Source organism: Oncorhynchus clarkii, chromosome 13 (genome assembly GCF_045791955.1).
Source record: "Oncorhynchus clarkii lewisi isolate Uvic-CL-2024 chromosome 13, UVic_Ocla_1.0, whole genome shotgun sequence".
Taxonomy (NCBI): Eukaryota; Metazoa; Chordata; class Actinopteri; order Salmoniformes; family Salmonidae; genus Oncorhynchus; species Oncorhynchus clarkii.
Genome location: NC_092159.1, coordinates 35206498 through 35222751, shown reverse-complemented (window position 1 = coordinate 35222751; position 16254 = coordinate 35206498). Strand labels below are relative to the sequence as shown.

At 43.4% G+C, this 16254-nt stretch overlaps 1 protein-coding gene across 3 annotated transcripts in view; it reads right to left on the bottom strand.

Annotated features, from left to right (window-relative positions):
- LOC139364581 (retinoic acid receptor alpha-like) overlaps nucleotides 1–16254 on the bottom strand; it is a 192907-nt gene that overhangs the window by 51551 nt on the left and 125102 nt on the right. The window contains exon 1 of one of the 3 annotated variants that reach the window (XM_071101442.1): nucleotides 3349–4453. The exons of the other annotated variants lie outside the window; for them this stretch is intronic. Within the exon in view, the coding sequence (XP_070957543.1) occupies nucleotides 3349–3523 (175 nt within the window). The 5' untranslated portion in view covers nucleotides 3524–4453. Of the gene's footprint in view, nucleotides 1–3348; nucleotides 4454–16254 lie in introns of those variants that run through there. 3 annotated transcript variants of the gene reach the window in all.

Sequence of the window (16254 nt, the reverse complement as noted above, 5' to 3'; positions counted from 1 at the left end):
GGCCATAGTCGCCCAACGTTTTGCAACCAAAAACAGTCATCTACTTGTCGGACAAGTTCAGGTCAGCAAGAACTTCCCTGTTCCATTCGGTTCCAAAACGTTTTGTCTCCACTGAACAGGACCCTGGTTTGTGACTCGACGCGACACCCTGTTGGGATCCCAGCAGTGTTGTTCTCTCATGGGGACATTGCTATTATGGGAGACCTTCAAAGAGCGGCTCTTGACTGTCTGACTGACTCAGCTGAAACTGAGAAAGGGCTCTGGTCAACTTTCACTCTCCATGACCACAACAAGCAACTATCAATATCAAAATAGACCTAAAAGTGTAGGGATGAGCATGCTACAAAAATATCTCTCTGAGTTTAAAATTAAAGATACCCAAGTTAAGAACAAGCTTTTTTCAGATTGTAGAATATATATATATATACAGTTGAAGTCAGACATTTACATACACTTAGGTTGGAGTCATTAAAACTCATTTTTCAACCACTCCACAAATTTCTTGTTAACAAACTATAGCTTTGGCAAGTCGGTTAGGACATCTACTTTGTGAATGACACACGTCATTTTTCCAACAATTGTTTACAGACAGATTATTTCACTTATAATTCACTGTATCACAATTCCAGTGGGTCAGAAGTTTACATACACTAAGTTGACTGTGCCTTTAAACAGCTTGGAAAATTCCAGAAAATTATGTCATGGCTTCAGAAGCTTCTGATAGGCTAATTGACATAAATTGAGTCAAGTGGAGATGTACCTGTGGATGTATTTCAACGCCTACCTTCAAACTCAGTGCTTCTTTGCTTGATATCATGGGACAACCAAAAGAAATCAGCCAAGACCTCAGAAAGAAAATTGTAGACCTTCACAAGTCTTGGTTATCCTTGGGAGCAATTTCCAAACCTTTGAAGGTACCACGTTCATCTGTACAAACAATAGTACGCAAGTATAAACACCATGGGACCACTCAGCTGTCATACTGCTCAGGAAGGAGATGTGTTCTGTCTCCTAGAGATGAACGTACTTTGGTGTGAAAAAGACAACAACAGCAAAGGACCTTGTGAAGATGCTGGAGCAGACCGGTACAAAATGATCAATATTCACAGTAAAACGAGTCCTATATCAACATAACCTGAAAGGCTGCTCAGCAAGAAAGAAGTCACTGCTCCAAAACCGCCATACAAAAAGCCAGACTACGGTTTGCAACTGCACATGGGGACAAAAGATCGTACTTTTTGGAGAAATGTCCTCTGGTCTGATGGAACAAAAATAGAACTGTTTGGCCACAATGACCATCGTTATGTTTGGAGGAAAAAGAGGGAGGATTGCAAGCCGAAGAACACCATCCAAACCATGAAGCATGGGGTGGCAGCATCATGTTGTGGGGGTGCATTGCTGCAGGAGGGACTAGTGCACTTCACAAAATAGATGACATCATCTAGATGGCAACATCTCAGGAAGTTAAAGCTTGGTCTTCCAAATGGACAATGACCCCAAGCATACTTCCAAAGTTGTGGCAAAATGGCATAAGGACAACAAAGTCAAGGTATTGGAGTGGCCATCACAAAGCCCTGACCTCAATCCTATAGACAATTTGTGGGCAGAACTGAAAAAGTGTGTGCGAGCAAGGAGGCCTACAAACCTGACTCAGTTACATCAGCTCAGTCAGGAGGAATGGGCCGAAATTATTGTGGGAAGCTTGTGGAAGGCTATCCAAAACATTTGACCCAGGTTAAACAATTTAAAGGAAATTATACCAAATACGAATTGAGTGTATGTAAACTTCTGACCCACTGGGAATGTGATGAAAGAAATACAACATTCTCTCTACTATTATTTTGACATTCCACATTCTGAATATAAAAAGTGGTGATCCTAACTGACCTAAAACAGGGAATTTTTTTACTGAGATTAAATGTCAGGAATTGTGAAAAACTGAGTTTAAATGTATTTGGCTAAGGTGTATGTAAACTTCCCGACTTCAACTGTATATACTTTTTTTTACTGTGGGAGCCACCACATTACCTTTGGGCTTAGGGCTAAATCCTAAACTCTCTCCGTGTCTTCCTGAACCTCTTTGCCCCCCCCCCATCCGAGGGGCATAAATACTTTGGTCAATTGTAGCCATCTCCATTAGAAAGCAGAGCTGAGCCAGTGAACAAATGATCCCTCCGACGGGCTTACACAAGCTTAGCAATGTTGACATGTCCGAACAATCGCCGGAGGACCGAGTTTCCAGGCAGACTATGACCATCAAAACGTCACACGTTGCACTGTGAGCCCATAGCAGGGATTTTGTGTTACATGGGTGACTCAAGCACGACTCATTCCACATTTACCATGGATAGCCTGGCGTTGTTTCCGAATTGACAGTCTAATTGAATGTTAGGATGGAAAAGTAGTGTATCAAGGGCAAAACGTCATCAACCATTTGATGTGCTGACACCAATTTGTGATAGGTGACCTCTAAAAGCACTGAAGCGTGAATCTGGGCAAAATTGTTCCACCACACTTCTTGTGAATTTGGAGCAGACATGTTCTAAATATAAACCTAGTTTCTCCTCATAAGTCACAGACACGGACTTGTTGGCTACGATTTTTTTTTTTTTTAAGATGAATGATTCAGCAAGTTATCAATACATTGCCTTTACTATCCTACATGTGGTCTTTGGACATTAGACTCCACTGAAGGCTGTAAAAAAATAAATAAAATGCAAGCAAAGAACTGCAAGGATTGTCTATCTATTTGGTCATACTGATCATTAAAGATCATTGAAAATGTACTTGTTGGCAAAGTTACGCGATACAGTCAAGTCTACATTTTTCTCCCACGTGAGAAAGTAGGCCCAGGCTTTACATAGCTCGTCGTTGTATACATAAACACTAGTATAGCAACACAGACATGGCCACATAGTAATGAGTCACAAGGGGCCTCAAGCATGGCATGGTTTAAGTTTTTGCAAGCAATGTAATACGGCGGTGAGAATGGATTGCCACAACGTTACCTGCGATGTTGCAAATAGATTCTGCATGTTTTTTTTGCAAAGATAAACTGTTGCAGGGCGACATAACGTGACGAGTTGGCTAAGAATACCAGTTCAGATTAATTAAATCAATTAAAAACTGTCGACAAATGTAAGTTTGGCCTAATAGCTTCAAACAGAGACAGAGCATGAAGCCTACGGAAGAGTGAAACATAACAGCTTGGGGTAATGCTTTTGCTCATATCGCCCAACAATCAATATCTACGGATTACATTATGTATGCGCCTTTCGTACATGCATGATTTCTTACGACAATCAATTACTGCTTGGTCGAGAACAAGTAAAGTGGAAAGCAACATACAGTGGTTTGATCCATTCCAGTGTTGATTTCTGATGGACGAACTGAAGGGACGGTGCGCCGCAGGTACGAGGCTCTTATTGGGGATTAGACATCCTCGGTTCTGGTGGAAGTAATCCATAGTTAAAAAACGGTTCGGACTAGGGGTGAGTCCCACCACATCCTCACTGTCGTACATCACGCAAAACGAGCTGCAAGCCCGAAATAGACATCAACTGTCCTCTGATCTCCTCCGGTTAGAATAAAGAAGACGAGAGAGGGGTTTTCAAAAACACCGAGCGCAACGAGGGATGTCATCACATGTCGCAGGGAAAGAACGCATCAGAGGGTGTCCTCCCCAACAGAGTTGTAACAACATTACAACAACAACGTAACAACTTCTTGTTCTCCAGCCCGCGCGATGAAGTGACGCAACCGACCTATATAGTGGTTTAATTCAGTGGGCACAAACTGTTGTGATTAGGAAAAAAACAACTACACCAACAAAAATAATAAATGTTAAAACAAATTATTCCGTCTGTTATTTGCTCGACTCGTTTTGGGAATATGAGTCCGCGATTCACTGTTGTTGAATGGTGTTTCAAAGCTGTTGACCAACTCGGGCGACACAGGGATTCAAGTGGACCACGCTATCCCCCCGTCGATCTGCCTTGTCCTTCCAATGTAAGCATGTGTGGAATACAAATCCCATAGAAAAGTCGCCTATGACAACTTCTTGTCCATCACGCTCCCACCGTCAGTTACGTGTCCCCCCCAATCTCATATTTAGAGATACAGTACAGTATGTCGCCTCAACAACCGAATCAAGTGGAAATAGGTATTTCAATTCCAAATCGCTCCAGAACGGATAACATGTCCAGGAGTAATATCCGATCTCTTCGACAGACGACGGAGAGCGCTATACTAAGTTCATCTCAAATACAACAGGCTTAAGATTCGTCGAGAATCTGTTGAGCATCCTGTTGTTTTCGTGATCGCTGCGTTACATAAGGACACTTGACGGCCGGCGTCCATGTCTTGTGAAGAGACCTCTGCTCACAGTTCATTCGGTTTCCAAATGCTGCCCTGCAATTTGTGTGTTTTTTTTTTGACGAGTTTCAGCAGCTGCGTATTAGCTCCACCTACCCAGCCTCACTTTTCCGTCCTTAAACCCTCAGCTGGGTGTCTGAAACCGGAAGCATCCCGTTTAGGGGGAAAGGATAGCAGAAGAGACGAAGCCCGTAAACCGACGCCTGCTACCTTAGGTTATCCTTCCTCTGGTTATAATCCAAATGTAACGTTCTCAGTTTGTAAATCATAGAGGGGAGTATTTGATGTTGTTGAAGGTGTTCATCAGATGACAAGTATCTATTCTGCATGAGATTTGAAGTGGAACATGATAATTACATGATACAGTACAGCCCTAATTGATCTAATGACTGTAGTGGGACTTGACAGCAACTGGGTGGTATTTAAAAATTAATTTATATAATGACTGAAGTCAGCCAATGGCCCTTTAAAAGTGCACTATGCAGAAATCGCGCCGCCACTTCCTGGTTGCTAAAATTCTAATAGTTTGCCTAATGTTTGTTTATGTGACAAAACATGCAAGTATAGTGTAGAGAATCGTTGTGCCATCTAAACAGCTTTGAAATATATTTTCCATAACCAAAAATATTGTACACTGAACAAAAATGTAAACGCAACATGTAAAGTGTTGGTGCCATGTTTCATGAGTTGAAATAAAATACCCCATAAATGTTCCATACACTCAAAACATGTATTTCTCTCCAATTCTGTGCACAAATTAGTTTACATCCCTGTTAGAGATCATCTCTCCTTTGTCAAGATAACCCATCCACCTGACATATCACAAAGCTGATTTAATCAGCATGAGCATTACACGGGGCGGCAGGGTAGCCTAACGTTGGACTAGTAACCGAAAGGTTGCAAGTTCAGATCCCCGAGCTGACAAGGTACAAATTTGTCGTTCTGCCTCTGAACAGGCAGTTGTTCCTCATTGAAAATAAGAATTTGTTCTTAGCTGACTTGCCTAGTTTAATGAAGGTTTCAAAATGTTCTCAGTTTGTAAATGGGGGCAATAAAAGACCACTAAAATGTGCAGTTTTGTCACACAACACAATGCCACAGAAGTTTTCATGGAGCATGCAATTGGCATGCTGGCTGCAGGAATGTCCACCAGAGCTGTTGCCAGATAATTTGATGTTAATTTCTCTACCATAAGCCACTTCCAATATCGTTTTAGAGAATTTGGCAGTACGTCCAACTGGCCTCAACCACAGACCAAATAAAATAAAATGTTATTGGTCACATACACATGGTTAGCAGATGTTATTGCGAGTGTAGCGAAATGCTTGTGCTTCTAGTTCCGGCAGTGCAGCAATTTTGTATTTTTTATTTCACCTTTATTTAAATAGGACATGGTGGCGAAGTAAATAAAATATAGCAATTAAAACACTGGAATGGTAGATTTGACAGTAGATGAGTGTGCAAAGTAGAAATACTGGGATGCAAAGGAGCAAAATAATTAAATAAATACAGTAGGGGAAGAGGTAGTTGTTTTGGCTATTTATAATGGGCTATGTACAGGTGCAGTGATCTGTGAGCTGCTCTGACAGCTGGTGCTTAAAGCTAGTGGGGGATATAAGTGTTTCCAGTTTCAGAGATTTTTGTAGTTCGTTCCAGTCATTGGCAGCAGAGAACTGGAAGGAGAGGCAGCCAAAGGAGCAATTGGCTTTGGGGGTGACAAGTGAGATATACCTGATGGAACGCTTGCTACGGGTGGGTGCAGCTATGGTGACCAGCGAGCAGAGATAAGGCGGGACTTTACCTAGCAGGGTCTTGTAGATGACCTGGAGCCAGTGGGTTTGGCGACGAGTATGAAGCGAGGGCCAGCCAACGAGAGTGTACAGGTCGCAGTGGTGGGTAGTATATGGGGCTTTGGTGACAAAACGGATGGCACTGTGATAGACTGCATCCAATTTGTTGAGTAGGGTGTTGGAGGCTATTTTGGAAATGACATCGCCAAAGTCGAGGATCGGTAAGATGGTCAGTTTTACGAGGGTATGTTTGGCAGCGTGAGTGAAGGAGGCTTTGTTGCGAAATAGGAAGCCAATTTTAGATTTAACTTTGGATTGGAGATGTTTTGTGTGAGTCTGGAAGGAGAGTTTACAGTCTAACCAGACACCTAGGTATTTGTAGTTGTCCACATATTCTAGTCAGAACCGTCCAGAGTAGTGATGCTGGACGGGCAGGCAGGTGCAGGCAGCAATCGGTTGAAGAGCATGCATTTAGTTTTACTTGTATTTAAGAGCAATTGGAGGCCACGGAAGGAGAGTTGTATGGCATTGAAGCTTGCCTGGAGGGTTGTTAACACAGTGTCCAAAGAAGGGCCAGATGTATACAGAATGGTGTTGTCTGCGTAGAGGTGGATCAGAGACTCACCAGCAGCAAGAGCTACATCATTGATATATACAGAGAAGAGAGTCGGCCCAAGAATTGAACCCTGTGGCACCCCCATAGAGACTGCCAGAGGTCCGGAAAACAGGCCCTCAGATTTGACACAGTGAACTCTGTCGGAGAAGTAGTAGGTGAACCAGGCGAGGCAATCATTTGAGAAACCAAGACTTGAGTCTGCCGATGAGGATGTGGTGATTGACAGAGTTGAAAGCCTTGGCCAGGTCAATGAATACGGCTACACAGTATTGTTTCTTATCGATGGCGGTTAAGATATCGTTTACAACCTTGAGCGTGGCTGAGGTGCACCCATGACCAGCTCTGAAACCAGATTGCATAGCGGAGAAGGTACGGTGGGATACGAAATGGTCGGTAATCTGTTTGTTAACTTGGCTTTCGAAGACCTTAGAAAGGCAGGGTAGGATAGATATAGGTCTGAAGCAGTTTGGGTCAAGAGTGTGTTCCCCCTTTGAAGAGAGGGATGACCGCAGCTAATATCTAACATGTAATCTAACAATTTCCCAACAACTACCCAAAACACATAAATCTAAGTAAAGGAATGGAATAAGAGTACATACATATAATATAGGGGGGTATTTGATGTTGTTGACCACGTATATGGCGTCGTGTGGGCGAGCTGTTTGCTGATGTCAACGTTGTGAACAGAGTGCCCCATGGTGGAGTTGGGGTTATGACATGGGCAGGCATAAGCTATGGACAACAAACACAATTGCATTTTATCGATGGCAGTTTGGTTGCACAGAGATACCGTGACGAGATTTCGAGGCCCATGGTCGTGCCATTCATCTGCTGCCGTCACCTCATGTTTCAGCATGATAATGCACGGCCCCATGTCGCAAGGATCTGTACACAATTCATGGAAGCTAAAAATGTCCCAGTTCTTCCATGGCCTGCATGCTCACAAGACATGTCACCCATTGAGCATGTTTGGGATGCTCTGGATTGACGTGTACGACAGCGTGTTCCACTTGCCGCCAATATCCAGCAACTTCGCCCAGCCATTGAAGAGGAGAGGGTCAATATTCCACAGGCCACAATCAACAGCCTGATAAGGAGATGTGTCACGCTATATGAGGCAAGATAAATAAAGGTTACATTTATTTAAAAATATATATTTTTAAAAGAATATTGGTGGTCACACCAGTTACTGACTGGTTTTCTGATTTACGCCCTTTCTATTTTTTTTAAGGTATTTGTGGCCAAAAGATGCATATCTGTATTCCCAGTCATGTGAAATTCCTTATATGAACTGTAACTAAGTAAAAACTTTGAATTTGTTGCATTTCTATTTTTGTTCAGTATATTTTCAGCTGTTTGAAACTGGTCTACAAAACCGGGGGTCATTTTTTTATTTTAAATTTAACTAGGCAAGTCAGTTAAGAACAAAATCTTATTTACAATGACGGCCTACACCGGCCAAACCCGGACAACGCTGGCCCAATTGTGTGCCGCCCTATGGGCCTCCCAATTCCGGTCGGTTGTGATACAGCCTGGAATCGAACCAGGGTGTCTGTAGTGTCGCCTCAAACACTGAGATGCAGTGCCTTAGACCCCTGCGCTACTCGGAGCCCCGAGACGCAAAAACAAAACGTAAGAACATTAAGCATAGAAATAGCACACAGAGAACAGATTTACCGCTTTTTAGACTTGATTTCAATGAGAATTACAGAGCTAGAACTTATATTTCTATGTGAATTTGGTCAGGTCGCCCCAAAAAAAAGCATATTGCAGCTTTAATAAAGTTTCATTCTATTCAAAAACAAAAAAAGGTTTGAACAGTTTAAAATATAAGTGACAAATCAGTAGTGTTAAGCCTGAATGCAGAATCATTTATTTACTGAAAACAAGTGTGGCGGCTGTTGTTCTGAGACAAAACAAGACACTTGTCAATATTGTTCAACCTTTCCATCCATCCCTGTCCCTGTACCGTAAATACTCCCATTGACTGCCCACCAATTACACACACACACACACACCTTTCACAGTGCAGCTGAACTCTCTGTGAACCCAACAAACCAGGCAAGCCTCACCTCGTGCTGGCCCAACACACGCTCAACTTCTCACTTCGCTCTTCTGCACCTTGCAACTGGAATCACCCCAATGTTCTCCTGTAATCCGGTAGGAAGCCCTCCCCCTCCTTGGTTTCACTTCCCTGGGCAGGTTGCACACACACTTGCTAGGGGGTAGAGCAGTGTACACATAAGGCAATGAATAGTCAAGTCGTGGCGCCACTCTGCATCAGTCAACGAGCTAAACCAAGGTTGCTGTCAGCGAGTGAAAGATGGCCACATTCGTAAGCAGAACAATGTATCAACCTCTTCTTTAATGCCTTGGCTGATCCCATTTTTTTCCCTTGACGTGAAAGTGCCTGGGTATTGATTTTCGTCAGTTTAAAATATTAGCTGCTCGGGATAAAAGACCACACATCAAATAAATACACATTTGTTAATTGATAGGAGGCATTAAATCCATTGAGAGTGGCGGCAGGGGTGCTAGCCACAGATACGGGCCCTTTCATAGGATATTACAATTTCCTGATGGGTATGTAAGCGAGCGAGCAGCGCCTGGCAAGTTGCGTAATGAAAATTGACTTCATTGTAAATGTACGACAAAGCAATTTGCTATTATTTACACTTACATCATTGCCTTTAGCCCAGTTTTCCTATTACCATTTCACAACATAATTTCGTTCGAGGTCAGTTGATGATTAAGTATAGAAACACGTTTTGCACAACAAGACATTCAGGAAAGTGGAACAGCCAAATATTGCCTTTGTTTCTGAGACACTGCTCAGAGCTCTCATAGGGTCGAGGTGAAGGCCTACAATGTAACAGTCACATGTGCACACAGTCTGTCTGATCTTTGACTGATTGAAATCACATGTTATTTGTCACCTGCGCCGAATATAACTGGTGTAGACTATACCGTGAAATGCTTGCTTTATGAGCCCTTCCCAATGATGCAATGTTTAAAAATAATAAAACTAGTAACACAAGAGAAATCAAATAAAACACAAGAATGGAGCTATATACAGGAGTACCAGTACCAAATCAATGTGCAGACATACAAGTTATTTGAGGTAGATATGTACATGAAGGCAGGGTAAAGTGACTAGACATCAGGATAGATAATAATATGATTAAAATAAAGAACAGAGTAGCCGCAGCAAAGGATGAGTGTAAAAGTGTGTGTGTGCGTGTGCGCGCGTAATGCATATGTATGTTTGTGTCGTGTTGGTGTGTGTGTGCGCGCGGTTTTTCTGCGGGAATGTCAATGTAGTTGTGTGTGAGTGAGTGTGTATATTGTGTGTATGTATAGTCTAGTGCGTAGGGTCAATCACAGATAGAGTCAGTGCAGATAGTTTGGGTACCATTCATTGACTATTTAGCAGTCTGGCTATTTAGCAGAATTATGGCTTGGGGGTAGAAGCTGTCCCTGAGCTTGTTGGTCCGAGAGCCGATGCCCTGGTACTGTTTGCCTGACGGTAGCAGAGTGAATAGTCTATAGCTTGGGTGGATGGAGTCTGACAATTTTTCGGGCCTTCCTCTGACACCGCATGATAGAGGTCCTGGATGGCAGGGAACTCGGCCCCAGTGATGCACTAGGCTGTCCGCACCACTGTCTGTAGAGCTTTGCAGTCAAGGGCGGTGCATTTGCCATACCAAGAGATGATGCAGCCAGTCAAGATGCTCTCGATGGTGCATCTGTATAAGAGGATACAAGGGCCCATGCCAAATATTTTGAGCCTCCTGAGGGGGAAGAAGTGCTGCCATGCCTTTTTCACGACTGTGCAGATGTGTGTGGACCATGTCCTTAGTGATGTGGATGCCAAGGAACTTGAAGCTCTCGACATGCTTCACAACAGCCCTGTCGATAAGGATGGTAGCATGCTCTCCCCCCTCTCTCCGACAGTCCACAATCAGCTCCTTGGTTTTATTGACGTTGAGGGAGAGGTTGTTGTCCTGACACCACACTGCTAAGTGTCTGACCTCCTCCCTGTAGTCTGTCTCATCGCCGTCCGTGATCAGGAGTCGTAGTTGGTTTACCCCTGTCGTGGATGAACAGGGAGTACAGGAGGGGACTAAGCACACACCTCAGAGGAGCCCTCATGTTGAGGGTCAGTGGGGAGGAGGTGTTGCTGCCTACCCTCACCACCTGGGACCAGCCCGTCAGGAAGTCCAGGATCCAGTTGCAGAGGGAGTGGTTCACTCCAAGGGTCCTTAGCTTGATGATGAGCTTGGAAGGGACTATGGTGTTGAACACTGAGTTGCAGTCTATAAATAGCATTCTCATTTATTTCCCCTCTTGTCCAGGTGGGAGAGGGCAGTGTGAAGTGTAACTGACATTGCATCCTCTGTGAATGTGTTCGGGCGGTACATGAATTGGAGTGTCTAGGGAGGTCTAGGGTGTCTGGGATGATGGTGTTGATGTGTGTCATGACCAGCCTTTCAAAGCACCTCATAATTACAGATGTGAGTGCTACAGGGCGATAGTCACTCAGGCAGGCTTCCTCAGAGCTCTTGGGAACAGGGACAATGGTGGTCAGCTTTGAAACATGTTGGGATGACGGACTGGGACAATGAGAGATTAAAATTTCCGTAAAGACACTTTCCAGCTGGCCTGCGCTTGCTTTTGAGAATGTGCCCTTTCGACTGTTGGCTCGGAGTCAGTCTCACAGGTTTCGCACTATAAGCATTAAAACACTGCTTTCCAACAGATGAGGTGCACGGCAGTTCTAAAGGGTCTCGTTATCAACCTAAAATGTCAAATCAGGTCAGTAACCTTAAGCTGCCTGTTCAGTGACACTATTTCAACACATGGGCCAGCACTCTTTACTCCTACAGATAACCCTTCATGGAATGTGTGTCAATTGGCAAGAAACAGCACACCAAGAACTAGATGATGAAGCCAGGGCCTGTGTTCACAAATAGTCTCCCAGTAGGAGTGCTCGGATAAGATCTAAAAGGCCAAACTGATCCGAATGAGTAAGATTACACAGAAGGTAAATGATCCTAGATTAGCGCTCCTACCTTTTGAACACGAGCCCTGGACAACCCGATGACTCATGGAGTTCTACAGAGAAAGGCATGGAAGTGAAGCCATTTTTCTTGCTAATTTCTCATCTTGCGGAATACGTCCTGGCTGGATCTGACTTTGAGAAACGCACTGACACTTTTAAACATTAAAACGCCACTAATCACTTTCTGGAAACTGTGAAGGAAGGCTGTGAAGGAAGGCTGTGAAGGACGAGGGCTTTTTGCTGGGTGTAGACCAGGCGGTAATTCTTCTTGCTCTTAAGAGCTAAAACGTCTGAACCGATGCCCACTTTGAGAGCGGCCGACCGACCCGGGCTCTTCCTGGGCATGGGTAGGGGAAACAGTGATTCATATCCCAACATATTGGACCTGATGATGCCAATTAGGAACACTTACACATTTTTTAAACCACCTTTAAAAAGGTCAACCCTCAAATTGGCTTTGGTTAAAAATGAGATCCGCGATAGGTGAAACAGCACCCCAGGCACGGGGCGGTCAGTTTTGTTTTGAGGAAATGAGCATCCCACATCGTGGTAAAAATGTAACCGTAGTACATACTCTGCTGTGCTATCGTGTGTGCAATGATGTCCGAGGGGGGGGGGGGGGGGGGGGGGGGGAGTGTTCATTGTTTGAAGTAACATCTTTGTAATATCGTAAACGGACATGGCAGTTTCATCACTATGGCTTTAAGGAGAAGTGAGAAAGAATTGGCTATTTTGTACAAGTGAAATTCAGTTGCACATTGATATGGCAAGTTTAGGGCAATACACCTTATCATTCACATACAAAGAGATAATTGTAGTGTTCTGATGACAAATTGAGTAGATATTGAAGAAATTGAATTCTAAGCTACTTTTACAACCCTCAAATGAATTGCGGCCCGATGAACTTGAGTTAACGAGAGGAGATTACATGGTGTCCTTGATAAGAGCAATTAGCATTGGTCTTTGGAGTCCAAGTGGTGCTGGGATGGGGGGATTTGGGGGGGGGTTGAAGAGGTTTATGATGTGATGGGAGGAAATGCGTGGGAAAACCTAACTGTAACTTCAAAGCACTAAACTATGTATTTCCCTTTCATCCCTGACCCCCCCCCCTTCAACATAGACATAGCAGCCCCCCCCACCCCCTTTTTAACTGAGGATTACCAGAGACATTGGCCTCATGGTGTTTCTACCAATTAAGTATCATTGTGAATCTCACACCAGCCGTCATTATGTTACGTTATTTCCTTTATGAGATCAGTTGCTTCGAGGTGACAGAATACAAGTCATTAGCGTTAGGTCAACTCCGTTACAGTAATTACCTTCTCCTCCACAAATGGAGGATGGGCTATCTAGCTCTCTGCTGCAGCACAACACACACACACACACACAAGCTCATTAGCGGATTAGCCTAACCACTAATGACATAGATTGATAGCCACAGGAAGAAGCTGCCCAGTATCGTGTTTTTCACACAAGACAGTCGGAGGAGTCGACTTGTGACATTTCTGTCACTTCCATTAATATAATACACTTCAGAACATCAACTAGCTGAGAGGAGAGAGAAGAACGGACCGTGTCCCTGTGTGCGTTTCTCTCCCTGTCCCTACAAACAGCAGTGAAGGGTTAGCTGCTTATCATGGTTATGTGCATGGGTATGTAGGATGTCGGACTCCCAGCATGTATTGCAGCTCTGCTATGGGTTCATTACACCACACACTCCTCTCGATGGTGTAACGAACCCATTAAAGAGTTCCACTTTGAAGAGCTGGCCTGTGCGATAAGGCCAAAATATCCTAGGATGGTATTTCAAAAAAGAATTACGGTATGACAGTATTTTATGTTTTTTTAATAATAAAAGTTCAAAATGTTCCTCATGAGTAGCACATGACCCTACAGAGGCAACATATACATTCTAAGTGATTTCAATGGGTCTTCTCCATCCTGATTGTTTTATACTGTTCAATTCAACCAAAAATCATGTTCAGCATTTTCATCAATTTCCTGCACTCATTTGGGGTCATTTCCACACTGCCACATAGGGCTGCAAGATATCGGCAAACAATCTAGGCCTTATTTGTAACCAAATGTTGCAATTGTGATTTGACTTGCGATTTAGAGAAAAACATTTGGGTGAACTGTTGGCATTATGGCAATTCTAATTCTATAGTTAGAATATAATAGTGGGCTCTTTGAATACAGTGTTATTTGACATGACAATGAGTGAAAATGCCAGGAGGAGTTATTGTGACAGGTTAGGAACCAGAGTGTTGTTGACAAGTGTTTCCTAGAGGACCCTATAATCTTTGGCTACATTTCATGTTTTCTCATAGCAACTTAATGTAGCTAACATTTTCATGCTTCACGTGTTTCTCTTTGATTTAGAAAATACTGTTGTGCAAACAACATACTGATTTTAAGTCTACACCATCACTGGCATTATCAGGCTGTGTAGTTAGTTACATTTGCTCTGACTCAGTACATTTATTAGCTAGCTAGCTAGCGATTAGCATTTGCGGCTAACATTTTTCAGACCCAACTTGCCGTTTGCAGATGTAAGAAACACAAATGAATAGTGTCAATATAGAACGCTAGTGGATTTATATTAAGATGCAAAGTGAAAACAGCATTTATGTCATCAACATTGTTGCATGTGCTGCATTGACCATGCAGACTGAAGGCAAGTGTCTCTTGGTTGAGGAACATCAAATGCGCTCCTTGAGTGACAGGGGGCGTGGCTAGGTCTGTGTGGAAAGTGGCACCGAGAGAAAGAGTGGAGAGAGATGACTCAAGTAGCGAAGTAAACTAACAAAAATGGATGTTACACACAGCGTATAACATTTAACACACCTAAACATTCAAATACCGTTATAGAATGTAAAGTAAAAAACACACACCGGCCCGGTCCGTGCATCAATACCGGTATATCGTAAAATACAGTTTACCGCACAGCCCTAGTCCCAAATGGCATGTTATTCTGTATTTAGGGATAGGTCAAAATTAGTGCACTATATAGGGAGCCATTTGAGATGCAGTGGAAGAGCCTCCCCTATCTGACAGCAGAGTGGGTTTGACATGTTGATCAATCGCTTGCCTCACACCTCCCTTATCACCCCGCTCATCGCTCAGGCTGTGCACATGTGGCTGAGGGCAAGGGTGAAAGAAGAGGGGGGTGTGTGACCTGTTATAAGCTACATAGCTGTATGGGAAAGACAGCTTCAGTATATCTTCATGTACGTGTGTGAATTGGGTGTGTGTGTACATTTCTAAATCCGTGACCATATGGGCGGTTGCATTGCGTGAAATCAATAATTATTATTTTTTTACAAGCAAATCCCCCCAAACCCCTTGTCCAAACACCTCCGAATGATAACAAGAGCTTTTACCTGCGAGAAAAGTGGTTACGTGACATCTCCGTCGGAGAACTCAGCTAGGCCAAGGGTAATGGTGATGGCTTGAGTTAGCTGTTAGCATGTGGCGCGGATTAGCTACTGTTAGCCTCTGCACATCTGGAGGAGCCAGGCAGCGGCTATGAGGGTGTACCGAGTACACACTGCAGGCATGATGAGGAAGGGTAGCACACACACGTACATGCACACACTACGTTGGGAGGTTCCGAGCCAGTGAAAGCCTAGTCTCATTATCTCCGTAAATGGGCCAGAGGACGTGTGGAAGAGGCCAGAGCTGTCTTGTAATCTTAACGTCTGTACGTGTTTGTTTATCTTTGTTTTGACACACTCTTTCATGCTCGACTCGTTTACTGGGGGGCCACTGGGGTCAGCGTGTTTTGTGAAAGTAAGGGGGATGCAAATATCAGCTGAATTACAGGTTATTTTCGTGATACGAGAGATACATGACCTTGTTCCTATAGCACTTAGAAGAAACCTAGCTAGAGTAACCCTGGCCATCTCTTATGAAATGGAGAAAAAGAGCCAAATGTACAGAAATAATTAACTGGTTGTTAAAATGGCCGGTTAAAAAGATGAACCTCAGCAACTGTAAAGTGCTTGAAAAGTCATTCTTACAAGGAGAAAGAGAGAGAAATGCTTTACAAAAAGGCTCTCTTTGGAAGGAAAATCGCTTGGTTTTCTAGCTCAATCGAGACTCATTTTTTATAATTTCTTATCCTGGCCACCACATCAAAACATGCCTTTCCATACTCAGATGGAAACCAAGGTCATGGCTCACTGTTTCTGAGAGCAAATGACTGACCCTCTGAAAGAGAAAAATCTCTGAATGAGAAGATCCTTGGTTTGTGTCAATTGGCCCAAGTTGTTAAAACGTATTTTCTTATTTTTCTTTCTTCTCAAACTTGTATTTGGGTAAAAATTCAATCACTTCTTGACAGAACCACTTTTGATTTGAACGAAACCTTCCATACGTATTTGCCCGTTGCAGAAGTGCTCAAAAAGTGA